Source organism: Phaethon lepturus, unplaced genomic scaffold (genome assembly GCF_000687285.1).
Source record: "Phaethon lepturus isolate BGI_N335 unplaced genomic scaffold, ASM68728v1 scaffold37031, whole genome shotgun sequence".
Classification (NCBI taxonomy): domain Eukaryota; kingdom Metazoa; phylum Chordata; class Aves; order Phaethontiformes; family Phaethontidae; genus Phaethon; species Phaethon lepturus.
The window spans coordinates 1-14,246 of record NW_010516181.1 but is presented as its reverse complement, the minus strand read 5'-3'; the positions used below and the strand labels follow the sequence as shown (position 1 = coordinate 14,246).

Below are 14,246 nucleotides of genomic sequence, written 5' to 3'. Positions count from 1 at the left end.
TTTCTTTTCTCATGCATTTCAAGAAAGACAAAATCAACATTTTCTTTATACCATATGATAGAGACTACTCACACAAAAATAAAGAATACACCTGAGTCTAAAAAGAAAAAAAAAAAAGTATGTAGTTGGTACACTCAATGTATGTAATTATGCCTCTAAAATCTAACACATTTCTTCCGTATCCTCTGCTCCTTCCAGGACACTATTAAATTCCCCTAGTCCAGATTACTCTCAGTAAGATGTCTTCATTTCCCAAAGGCAGAAACACAGTTCTACCATTGTTGTATCTGGGAAACTGGAGAACATACTTTGAAATGACGTACAAGGATCAGCTATTACTGCTTTTATTCTGTAATAAATGACTGGACTTGCTAGTAAAGACAGATTTGGCTCAGACCAAATCCTAGCACCCCTGTACATTTTGGAAGATTGGCTGAGGAATCAAATGTCAATGCTTGTGCTCATCTTTACTAATAACTTGGTAAGAAAAAGACAATATTCTGCAGCACAGCAAACTGTGCACAACCTAGCACAGGATCTGGTTTTGTTAGTCTTTTTTCTATTTTGTTATTCTGGGAATACCACGCTCTAAGCTTAAATGTGAAATCAGGAGCTACAGAAGAGAAATGCAGCATATTCCCCCAAAACCCAGAGCATCCATGAACCTTTCAGAAGCAGGACTTCTCCCTGGATACAGAGTCACTGACAACTCACTTGTTAATACTCTGGTAGCCCACACAGAGCGATTGCCAATGGTCTCAACCATTCAACGGTTTAACTGACACAAAGTACCCCTTTTAGCAGCAGTCTAACAAAGCAGCCATGTTTCAAATGGGCAACAAGAGAGCAGAAGCACATGTTTGGACAACCCACACGGAACTCACCCTAACTAGAACACTTGAAAAAGGGATTGCATTCTCCCTAACCAAACTGAACTTGTCATCCTTCAGAGAGAGTGTTTATACCACCAGGCTGGAACCTGAGACCACAGACAGGCAAAAAGAAAGAGATTAAATTCATTCCCAAAACAACAGCATTTTCCCCTTACTGCCCCTGAAAGCAGACACTGAACTTTAAGACCTGGAAACTGTGGAAGAATTTGCATGTATTAGAAGTGCAATACATTAAGTCCCAGTAATTTAAGGGAAAAGGATTTCACAGTTTCACTTTAGTGTGACAAAGCCCCTCATCAGAGGCTCTTACAGGAAATGAACAGGATAAAAATGGAATGATATGGGAATAAGCAGTTGGCTCACACAGCAAAGAAAGGTTACTAGCAGGATGTACAATCATCTGCGCTGATAACATGTTCGTAAGTTATCTGGAAAATGAGGTAGACATCATGATGCATTTTGCAGAAAATATACATTCAGGATGACTAAATTCAACTCTCACAGCTAGAATTACGCATAGATCTCAAAAAACCTGAGTGATAGAAGAGGGAAACAAAACATTATGTGCAAAATAAAGTGCATGAAGGGGATTATTCTTTACTGTACCTACACAGCGATGAGCTCTGAAAGAACTGTTACTACACAGGGACGAGATGGTGGAAAAACTGTGGCTAGTTCTCTGAAAATAAGAGTTCAGTGATTATCCACAGTCACGAAGGAAGAGGGAATTAGTTATTGATTATTATGGAAAGAACTAAGAATAGAAAACATCCTGCTTTATAAAATCCATGTGGCAACTCTACCTTGAACAGAGAAACCCCAGTAACCCTAACTTACTAAGACACAGTAGAAAGATAAAAACAGATATTGTGTTAGATGAACATCGGGTTTGCTGCGTTATGATGGCTGGGTTTTTTTTAATCCATATAAAGAGCGCTAAATATCTCTACAGTCCTTAAAGACACTGCATCCATAAAAACCCCAGGAATGGTGATCGGCATATTTCAACTGTTAGCCACCAGGTGTAACAATACTTGCCTTGACCTGAATTTCTTGCTAGGCTAGGCAGTCAGGTTTTGAATAACCTCCCATCTTTCACAATTGCCACGGCTGACGCCAGTGGAGTGGCAAGAAGAAGTTGTAGACAAGCAATATTTTGACAGCGGACAGAGGATGAGAAAGTAAAGGCTGAAGCCTTTGCTACTATTTCAGCCTACGTAGCACAGTACAAGCTACGGAGAATGCCGTCTGTCCGACTAGCTGTGAGTATCTAATGTAGATATCTACATCACAGCAAGCTGCAAGTTGCTCTTGATGGAACAGCGAGCCCAGAGGACTTCAGTGAGTACAGTCAATGGAGATCCTGTTTCATCCAAATGTAATCTGCATTATGTCAAATGATTCATAACTTGAACTCCACTGCCTGTGAGAGGCAAGACAACTTGCTCAGATGCACGCTTCTCAAATTAGCTAAGAGCAGTCCCACATTAAGCGATCCAAGAGATACAGATGACACTGTCAGAGGGAAGTAAGAAGCGAGTTGCTGTATGTATGCAGTTACCATGCAGCACCACAGTTAGATGCAACTACCCCCTTCTTGTAAGGCTGGCAGATTTGCTAGAGTTCTCTAGAAAATATCAAGTAAACACCAGTTATTCCTCAGCCAGGAAAAACAGTCTCTCCAAAACCAGACGGTAACAAATACCAAAAGTAACAATTTTCACAGTGATTTACTTTTAAAATAAACAAGCAAACAGAAGAACACCAAGCCCTTTTTTTCTGTTACATTTATTGTTCTTTTGGGAGGCACAATGGCAATTCCAGCTTTCGCTCGTTTTCTTTTCCCTTGCAAAACAGCAGGGTACAGGTTATAGCCATCAATCTACAATCAGTATATGCTTCAGAAGGTCTCCAATTAATTTTTCACATTTCCTGAGGATAAGAGGCACATGTGCCAGTCAGCAGCAATAGCTGAAATACGAATAGTTTAAGCAATACTTGCTTAAAAAGTTGCACTGACTGCTATTTTAAGGCAGGATTGGTGAAAGTTTGACAGGCAATTTCCTCAGGAAATTAAAAGAATTTTGCCTACAGCAATACATTAACTTTGATTGAAAAGAGACTATTAGAAAAGACTTGATCAGTGTGAAACTATATTGATGTTACACTTCCTTTAGTTATAAAGACATTAATGAAACTTTTTGTTCAGAATTCAGACTTCTCAGCTATTCCTTTACCTTGCAGGAATGGCACAAAATGAAGGCAGGAAGTGATGCTTTATGTCACAAAAGACAGAATTTTCTCAGGGAATTTGTAATGCAGGCAACATTGCAGTTTCCAGAATCTCTCAGGCCGTGTTCTCAATGATAATAGCAATACCTTGTCCACCGCCAATGCAAGCTGACCCAACCGCATATTTCCCACCACGACGCCTGCACAGAAAAAGTAACAAGTGAAAATTATTCACATTTATGAAACTAAGCTTATCAGGCAAGCCAAGAGTCAAAATTGCTGAAAATGGACTAAAGGAGAAAGAAGGTGATGACAAAGCCTTTAAAATGCACCCTGTTAAGAAAAGAACAGACTTTGCTCGAAGGCCTTTTCAATAAAGGAAACCTTCCCACTGACTACTGTGGGCTTGGATCAGATCTAGAGGAAGCAGAAAATCCTGCGATGACAACAGAATGGAATATGAGGCATGCTGCAGGACCTGGACTACAGCACAAAGGTAACAAATTTGTACAGAAAGCGGTACGCTTTAGTGTGGTGAGTTTTAAGTTAGCAGACTGGAAGATTTTAGTTGCACGGTATCCATACTAAAAATCTTTTGCAGGTGTAAATACATCAGCATTGCATTCAGTACCAGCAGCTACTGGCTACATACGTACCTTAATTCATGAACCAGATGAGCTGTGATCCGTGATCCTGAAGCACCCAAGGGATGACCTATAGCGATGGCACCTCCGTTGACATTGGTTTTCTCAGGGTCAAGGCCCAAAACCTTTTCGACAGCTAGATACTGAGGTGCAAATGCCTCATTCACCTAAAACATCACAGAAACAACACAACTGTTCATGTCTGACTTTCCACACAAGCTTTCAGCAGCGTGCATGCACACAAAATTAAATGAGGTGTGCTTCTTCTCCAGGTAATTTTGATTGACAAAAATGTTCAACATTGCGTTTATAAAAGCGTACTCAGACAACATACAAACTGTCAGGCCAGCCCAGTGTAAACTCAAATCTTTCTAGCACATGTGATACAAAGCAAGTATGTAGTATATTTTATTTAAAAAAGAAAAAGGCATGGTATATTCTGATGTGGTATGTTCATAAAGAGCCTACTACTCTGACAAAAAATGGCCTTGTTCAAAACGGAGAAGTGTGACTAACTTAAAACATCAACAGCCCAGCCAACAGAGTAAAACCTCATGTCACATGAGGATATTTTTTCCCATGGAATGCTACCACGCCGTTTTCAATTTCCACGTGCCTGAGATTTTTGTAATGACTGTGCAACTGTGCGGCAGAAAGCAGATGGATCGAGGTCAGGCAGGCGAGCTAGGAGCAGTGGCTCCAGACATGCGGAAACGCCTTCCTTGTGATGACGGGCTACGTGTAAGAGTGGACTGTTTCTGCTAAAAAGATCAGGGGTAACCTCAGTGTTCACGTTAGAACTCCTTACCTCTACCAAATCCATGTCCTTCAGGGTCAATCCTGCTTTCTTCAGAACCTCAGTAATTGCAGGTACAGGGCCTATTTGGAAATTGTATACACAGTTAAATAAAAAATAAACAAATAAAGGCTTATAAACCTGTTATACATAGGATAGCTTCATAAAGCCAGATCAGATTGCCTCCCATGAGCCTCTGTGCAGCCAATGAATTCTGGATATGCTACTCACCTGCTTTATTAGGTGGTAAGAGAACTCTTAAATCTCAAAACTCTTTGGCAGCTTTCTCAACACACTGCCAGGGAAAGTTAGGAGTGTCACTACTGCTGCACAGCTAAGTTGGTAAACACACTCACAGCTTTCAAGTCAAGAGAACTGACAGTCCCCAGCCAAATAAAATAACTTCACAACAGTTTTGAGGCATTCTCCTTCCCAGTACTCTTGGTTCAGCTTATTCTTTCCTCACAACTTGCAACCTCCACGTATACAAAAAAGAAAAAGGCAGGCTGTTCTCGAGTTTGCTGGTCATGCGTTTAGTTATGGGTATTCTTGTTTTGGTGTTCTTAATAGAATTTATCTGAAAATCTTCCAGTCAAAAAAACTAACAATAAAATGTTCCCTTGGACTCAGGTCCCAGTCAGCTGAAGACAGTAAGATTTTTTTTTTTGAGAATATTCCAGAGTTTGGCAATGAAATTGTTGTCTGGAAGAAAGCTGGCATCTACGACCTAGTATAATCCATTAAGGGAGATTAATCTCAAAGTACAGCTACCTAACGAAGGAGAAATTCAAAGATAATTTGGAAGGGCTAACTAGATATGTGCTTGTAGGACAAAAATACTGAGGTGTTAGATGGTAGGCTGATCATTAGACAAAAAACCCAATCCTAAACCACAAACAGTCCTAAATGCTATCTCACTACCAAAAATGGTGTTGAAACCTCATAGCTCAAAGAATTAAAAAAAAATTGATAGAAATGACCAGACGCAGAAAAATTAAAAGAAAGGGCCCAGTTCAAAGCTCAGTGGATTATTAGAAAGCCTCAGGCAGGCTAATACTAGACTCTCAATGCATCTCATTACGGATGGATTTTAGTATGCCTGTTACGCGTGAGAGTAATGGGAGGATCTCATGGGGACAATACAAAGACCATTAATGACAGCCAACTAGACTTTTTCCCCCCCTTTCTCTCTCTCTCTTTTTTTTTTTTTTTTTTTTTTTTTTTTTTTTAAATAATGAATTCTCTCACTAGCCATTGTGAGGCAGGACTCCCTATCACTGTCAGTATGTGAAAGGGCAGTTGCTCAGTCTGAGCTCCTGTTCTCAGATCTGTTGCTGTCATGTCGATGAATCTCATCTGGTCTTTTTGAGTTGCCGGGGACAAGCTGTGGTGTTAAGGAGTTAGGCTACTAACTGTTTCTCCATATGATTTATGAAGTTTTTAAACAAGCTAAAAGAGTTGCCTGACCTAGAAAGAATGCGCTGGTTTAGAAAGCACAATGATAGCATGAAGTCTAGCGAAAGAAACCCTCCCTCTACATTTGCTTTGGAGGTTGTGTTAGATAGTCTGATCAAGAAAACAAATCTGACAATGCTTCATTTGCATTTCTACTGACAGATGGAACCAGTCAACAATGACCTCTCTGAACAGAACAGCAGAAAGGAAAAGCAATGCTGGGATACAATGCTGTCTACAAACTAAGCAGAAGAGAAAAATCCTGGGGTGTCTGGATTGGCTTTGAGGGTTTGTTTGCGTTAACAGCTACTTGATTAGGAAGCATAAAATATGGGTCTAACAAAAAAGGAGTAGTTGGTTTGCCAAAATAATACCTGAAGACATGTGTGTCCTGGAATCCCTTCTTAGCTTGGAAAACTGAGTAATTGCTGAAAGGTGTACACATAGTCAATACTCCTTTAGCAAGAGGTGAGGAAGACAACTCACAGTTACACATTTAATAATGGGATTTAAAGCTTACTGGAAACTAGGGTGAATTTCAGAAAAAAAAATGTTTCAAAAAAAAATGAAAGAAATTTTCTTGAGTTACTAAGAAAGTAAAAAAGGAAAAAAAAAAAAGGTGCCTGGGGGACTATAGTTCAGTGCTAACGCTATAGGTCAGGCACTGCACATACCCCTTTAACCTAACTGAGGAGTAAGTCAGCCCCTCTGGGTAAGAGGGAGGGACTGATGCAGTGGAACGGACAGCGTCCCTGTAGTAAGCCACATAGACGTCTTCAGAGCTACCAGACTCAGCACGCTGCAGCCTCCCTTTCTTTCCTTCAGAATGCCCGCCACAAGAATATTTTAATGCTGCTTGATGCTATAAAATAATGTGCTTTATTGCAACTTACCAATGCCCATTATGGAAGGGTCACAGCCAGCTGAGTGATAAGCTACTACTCTTGCCAGAGGGGTAAGACCATGCTTTTTAAGTGCTGATTCACTGGCAATGACGACTGCACCAGCTCCATCACATACCCCCTTGCAATAAGAGAGAAAAGCACTAAGAAGTGGAGAAAATGCAAACAAACAAAACACCCCCACACTTTAAACTAAATATGCCCCTCAAAAAGAGCTTGACTCCGAGACACTATTATTAACATTTAACAGACAATTGTATTAGTTTATTCAAAACAACAAACCACAATCTTTCACTATTCTGTGGACTGCAAAAGGAAGTTAAATACAGATGTTTAATTAATTTCAATGTTTCAGAAAAGTAAAATACATTTTTGCCAGTTAAGGTCTCCCTTACACTGGAAATATTCTGTAGACTTGCAAGGACACTATTAATATTGGATAATGTATGTGCTATTAATTACAAAAGATACTTCACAGAAATTCATACTTACTGTGGCTATGATCTATTTTAGGCAGGAATTCAGATTATATGATCACAGTGGTCCTTCTGGCCCAAAGAACATGAATCAATTGATTAAGATAATGACTGTAAGGGGAACAGTCTGTAATGACATGCTGCTAAGCACCCAGGCTACTCTGGGTAAGAGCAAAATGTGGTTTGGACTACAGAGGATACTAACTGTGGTACAAACCTGAGCAGCCGCAGCACGCCCACTGATATAATGCATGATTTGTAAAGCAAATGTTCAGCAATTGTTGCCCCCAGAAGAATGTAGAATGGCTAATTCTACACAGGTGCTCCAGGTATCAACTGCGTAATTGAAGGCTGATGAGGAAGTGTCAATACCTCACTAAAAGAACAGTGAAAATCCACAGCACCAAATTTTAGGACAGAGGAGCAGATTGAAGGATGCCCTGCCATCTTGGGGCTGGAATAGTCAACCAGGGGCATTAAATTGCAGAATTAGAAATCATTTTCATCAGGAGACACCGCTGTCAGCCAAAGGCGGCTCAGTGAGACATAAATACAGCTACAATAAATTTGGAGAACCTTAGAGGTGACACTTTCACAACCCAAGGCTTTGACGTACTCACTGAAGCATTCCCAGCAGTCACTGTTCCATCTTTTTTAAAGATAGATGGGAGTTTTGCCAATTGTTCCAAAGTGGTCTGGGGTTTTGGGTGCTCATCCTTTTGCATACTTTCTTTCCCCTTTTTCGTTTTCACTTCAATTGGTGCCATCTCAGCATTAAAGTAACCAGCATCATGAGCTGCAACCACAAAAAGGAAAATAAAAGGACTCTGATAAAAATATCAAGATGATTGCGCAGTATGACCAATAATCTTATTTTCATGTGCACACAACTTTTGCTCTATTTTAACCAAGAGTTCAGGGACAGTACTGTTTATGCTTTATTTTGCTTAAATAGGCTGGCTGGTGTTTTATTTTTGTTTGTTTTTTTAGAAACTGGGCAAAACCCCTACAAATACATTGTCAAACTTCTCCAAAGAAAGTCTCAAATATGAAGTGTTATTTCAGCTTTAAATAAGTGAACTCTATTTTTTTTTTTTAACCACTAGGTTTATTTTTGGTACACATTCCCTTGTATTGTTGCTTTATTCTGTCACTTATCAGAGGGCTGAGAAGCTGTAAATCACACTCAGAGGGGAATGTGGAAAAAAATCCTGAGCCATATTTTCTCTGTTCATCACCAGCATATCTATTTGATATCAATTAAAACCCTGTCCAAGCTGCTCCTACACAGGATCTCTCAGTGAAGTCACAATCTTAGAATGGGATTCAGCTGCCTAAACAACCTGAGATAACTCAAGACGTCGTACATATCTAGGATGCCCATGAGAGCATCTGGCCACATTACCTAAGACAACATTAGATGCCAATATTCAGGCAACTAGACACGACCTTTGTGTCCACAATGTTGATGTGAATACACAGATTTAAAAGCAAAACAACTCCTGTCTCCCAAATTGAACCAATTGAACCAAGACTCCCAGCCACTTCAAATCATTCCACAAATGCTACTCTAAGGGACTTAAAACTAAGACACTGAAACTGCCATATCTGATATTTTTTATCTACCTCTGAACTTTCTCAATATATTCTGCAACATCTTTTTCTTTCCTGATTAGCCACAGGACTCTCTCTCTAGTGTGGAATAAGACGAACCGGTCATAACAAGCAGAAGTAAAACCAGCAAGGCAAGATCCTAGAAAACAAGAAAGAAGCAAAGCCTCCTCAGGGGCACAGTTTCTAGCAAAGGCTCCAGGAATGGCAGGAGTTAGCTAACAAGGTCAGCAGGGAAGGTAACACATGACTGAGAAGAGTTACAAGAAGCACTGCTACACCCATTGAAAAAATACAAAAACTTCCTTCAAGAACAGCAGGTGTTAAAAAGCACCATCATTAGAATCTAAAAGTACGCTTAGATCTTTGCTTCTTATGTTCACCTTTGGGTTGCAACGTACGTTGAAGTCCCAGGGTGACCACTACACATTCCACTGGCTTTGGGCCTACCATCCTGTTTACGCTATCAATCAATATCACAGTAACCCAATACCTCCGAATTCTGACTTTGGCCATGTAAAGCACCCAGAGAACAGTTTAAACACAGGTGCTGAACAAATATCCCCTCTTCAGATTCCATCTGTTCTAACTGTTCAAGGGCTGTAGAATAGCACATGATTTGCAAAAGAAAGAAAAAGGATTTAGATCAATTATAGCACATGCTGGCATGCAACGAGGATGTGGGTCACTGTGGGAGAGGACTGTTCTGCAGTGAAGTGGAAAGAAAGGAGTCAGGCAGGCCTGGGACAACGCTGCTCTGCTCCAGGGAAGACAAGGGCAAGGCACCCCACCAAAGGGGCACCAAGAAACTACATTCAGGAACACGAATCCTGTTCAGGCAGGAGGTGACATGTGACAGGCCAACAGCATTTGCTGCTTGAACAGCTACTGAACTAGGAACTGCAAAAAGCCAGTGGAAAGGGGCTCACTACCGAACATGCTGATAGGCACAACACCTGACACAGTATATTCAAAGTCAAACGCCACAGGAGCGGGCTACGTGTATCACAGGGCATGCAAAAGCACGAACTACAGTATCTGCCAAGCAAAAGACAAATTACACGAAGATGCACGAGCTACAAAAAACTTAAAAAAGACTTTGAATCAATGTTAAAAACTGACTAGATTTGAAACTAGTGTCATATAAAGACTTCCATTCCTACATTTACTAACCAGCTTTGCATCTCTGTTGCGTTTTGAATGCGTATCGGTCACAGTCCTCTCGCGTGATGTTGTATTTTGCAGCCAGATTTTCAGCTGTAACTGCCATAGGTATTTTAACATGCGTATCTGTTAGACCTTCCCACAATGTGTCTTCCAACTGCATGGAACATTATGAAAAGAAAAGTATAAAGCACAGCAATATTAATGTTTATTATTCACAGCTTCTAAGGATTCAGCAGCCTCCTGAAGACCAACGTCTCTTTGTAAAATTAACTCAGGTTACCTACAGGTACTTTATTTAAATTAGAACAAAACCACTGCAAAACAGTATGCAAGTTCTTGTGTGTTATTTTAGTTAATCTACATTGTGCTCTAGTGTGGTTCTTTCCACTCACATGTGGCCCCGAGAGGTTTGGGAAAAGCTTATAATTCTTAGCATTTCAGCATATTTCACTGCTGCATAAATTATTTATTAGAGATCCATGAAAAAACACATCTGTCTTCCTGGTTACCAAGAAGGAAAGGTGAGGAACTGTGAACAGGCACAGCAGCCTACTGATTCTTTGGCTCCTTCTCGACTGTCAGGTAAAATCACCTTACTTGAGTCAAAGGTTTCTGTGGGTAAAACATCTCAGGTGAGAAAATACCCAAGCCTAACTTCACTTAACCTGATAAAAGCAAGCCCAGTCAGTCCAGATGGGTTTTGTCATCTCTCCGTCACCACTAAAGTTCTGCAAGATTAATCACTCATTCACCTGCAACTGTATAACTCAATTACTTCATGGTAAGAACTCAGTGGCACCTATGGAGACTCAGTGTATCAGCAACCTTGTGAAGGTGTTCTCTATAGGAACTGAGGCCACAGAACAGAGTCAAGCATACTTCGTATTCACCACCTTCACAAGGGAAAAACAGCACAGAAAAACCAAAGGGCTAAAACACTGAAATATCCTAATTTACCGTTTTGATGTCACTTATGACCCACTGAGTAAATAGTAATTATCAGAGCAGAACTGGATCCTGTTGCAAATTTCCCACGGTATTCACCAAGGATTTCTCTTCAGAAGAAAATGGAAAAATAACTTATTTTTCAATGGATTTCACTTCAAGTTTCCAGTTGGCAGATGCTTACAACTTGGAGGCATACATGTTCTTTACCAGTCTATCTACCTATTGCTACCCTTACTAGCTTTACCTAAACTGTGTATGCCTCTACTTTGCAGCCTCTGAAAAAGTTTTTATATTATATACAGTACTTTGATGGGATGTACCAAGTGAACTAAGTTTTGTGTCTGAGTTTATTGACACATTTAACATGGAACAGGAATGCAAATATGGTTTTGGAAAAGCTAGAAAACTGGCACGCTTAACAAAATTGCCTGAACCTACTGTTTTGATAATGTCTAAATACTGGATAAATGCTTTGAACAACTAAATCCAGATCTAATCTCCAATATTTCATTTGCAAAGATATAGTGTCCACAGGCCTGATACTGTTGCTTCGTAAACATGACTTTATTCAGGGTAAAAAAAAAAAAAAAAGTAAAAAAAACCTACTAGACCTTGAGTTCTGCTCCTAATCTGGTTCCGAATCGAATGTTTCGAACGGCATAAGGAGCCTGGCTCATATTTTCAGCTCCACCACACAGAACAACTTCTGAGTCGTTAAGGCAAATTTCCTGTTAACAGAAAAACAAAACAGATCTAGGACTTAGATTGCTCTTTTTGTAAGACAGTAACAACTGTTTTAGAAAAACACCTTGTCACCTACAAAGCCACACACAGAACGAATTCAAGCTTAGCAATGTGTATATTTATGAAGGGTTTACCCTTCTACCAAGATTGACGTCTATCTCGTTCATTATGTGTTCCTTCTTCCTCCTTTCAGCAAGGAACAATTACATAAATGAGAGAGGAAGAGAATGTGGGTGCACACATGTGACAGGACGGAGTTAAGAAAGCCATTAAGCATCTCCATGCTTGTGTGGTTGGGTTCACAGATGGATGAGCCTTTTTTTTTTATTTTTGAGCTCCTGATCTTCTCAAAAGGAACACAAATTAAACTTCAAAGCCTGAAACTAGACCTTGACATCATTTTAGAAAACATTAGCTAGATAAGCTGCCAAAAGAAACCCCCAAAACACACTAATTCACCATTGGCAAAGTGCACAGAACCTAAAAGCCCTAATTCCTAAATGCACCATCAGAGTACTCAAAAATTCTGTTTCCTTAAAATGATCAACTCAGTTGAACAGTTAAGGTTATTTGTGTACTGGAATGGAAGCAGATTAAATTATCTTGATATGTGTTTGAGATGACTAGTTAATAATTAGTTTGAGTGATCTGTACTAATACATGCTGAGATGCTTCCTATAGTTACCAAAAACTTTGTGCACGTTTAAGCAGCTCAAAATAGAAGCTGCAGCTTCATTGTGTGCCAGTGAAATGCCACAACATTAGCTGCACTGATGAAATGCTGTCTTTAGAAAAGACCTCACAACCATACTTTCAATATAAGTGGTCAAATTCTCCAACAGATTTTTTCCAGTGTAAACTAATGTGTGTATAGCCTTTGCAGAAAGCAGTAGAAAAAAAGACTTAGATGGCTATTATTGTAAATGTGTAACCTCAACTCTACATTGCTTTCCACAATTTTTCCTCTAGAGGATCAGATCTAAAACAGTTTTCTAGCCAATGGGAACTTTAAATAAAAAACCCAAAACCAAAACACCACAACTATGTGGTTGCTCAAATATTCATAAAATACCCTTTAATTCTGTAAAGTCTAGACCACTGCTAGTTGTAGACCCCTGGTCTGTACGAACAAATGAAATAAAAATCACCGTACCATCTTACTCCGTGGTTTTGGCCAACCACTCAAAGAGAAGTTGATTTTATTCTGTTTTAGAAGAAATGACGCTATAAATTATCTAACTCATGAGAGGGTTTGGATCTTCGAACAAAAAGACTCTTAAAAAGCACAGGTTGCTGCTTACATAGATAGCTTGGTGAGAATATAAGCAATGATCAGAAGATGAAAGCCTCCAGTTCTGGTTCTGATGCCCAGTAATTCCAATTCATACAAACAGGATCACAGAATGCAACTATTGCGCTGCTGAGCTCTATTTCACTGGCTAACACTTGTTGCATTCCTTATCTTAAACTCAAAATAGCTACAATCATGATTTTTAAAACCAACCACAAAATACGGCACTGTGGAGGCTGAACTCCTGCACAAAACCATGCTGGACAATTGGAAATCTCTACCAGTGGTAGCTAAAAATCCATGTTAAGAGTCATCCCAAACACGAAGCACATGTTCCTACACATGTCTCTCCTCTCATTTTAACATTCTGATAAAGGTTACAATGAATACAGAAATACAGGGCTTTGTACCTGACATCCACTGGCAATGGACTGGAAACCAGAGCCACAAAGTCTGTTGACAGTGAGGGCTGGAACTGGAACAGGAACTCCCACGCGTAAACCAACATGTCTTGCAATATAAATCGCATCTGCGGAGCTCTGCAGATAGAAGAAACAGGAGGTTTTGTTACACTCTTAATTTCTTTGGAAAGTAAGTGCCTTGATGAAAACTCAGAATGGTGTAATTGCACCACTGCTAGAAGGTAGTGTACATTCAACAGAAATCCTACTAGTCATAAGCAGTACTTTGATTCACTTCAAGAAGACACCGTCCTATAGGATCAAAAAGGGCCAATGTCTTAACATGCAGTTTAAAGAAACTGTGTGTCATAAAAGCTAGACATCAGGCCAAAAATGGGACAACAGATGTTAAGACTGAAGTCAGCAACTTAATCATCTTATGTTTTCCCTTATCCCTTGTTTTCACAACAGCATACACACAACAGACTGACATAAGACCAGATCCTAACAGGCAAGCACCAATTGTTCAAGGTAAATTAAAATTCCCCACTAACAGGGGAAGGCCCCCAAAAAACAGACAGTCTGGAAAATGCAGAGATACCATTGCTGCTTAATATCCACTTTGCAAAACTTCAGAACTGTGATGTTGTAATTGGAGGGACCTGGACAAGCTCGAGGAACAGGCC

General features: G+C 39.8%; 1 protein-coding gene across 1 annotated transcript; it reads right to left on the bottom strand.

The window, feature by feature from the left end:
- Positions 1 to 2,674: 2,674 nt before the first annotated feature.
- Positions 2,675 to 13,698, bottom strand: ACAA2 (acetyl-CoA acyltransferase 2; the record flags this gene model as incomplete). The annotated part of the gene is made up of 8 exons (XM_010295988.1): positions 2,675 to 3,325; positions 3,782 to 3,936; positions 4,578 to 4,648; positions 6,914 to 7,043; positions 8,019 to 8,194; positions 10,183 to 10,330; positions 11,736 to 11,852; positions 13,570 to 13,698. Coding segments are annotated over 8 exons (1,011 nt in total), but the record flags the coding sequence as incomplete, so codon positions are not given.
- Positions 13,699 to 14,246: the final 548 nt, after the last annotated feature.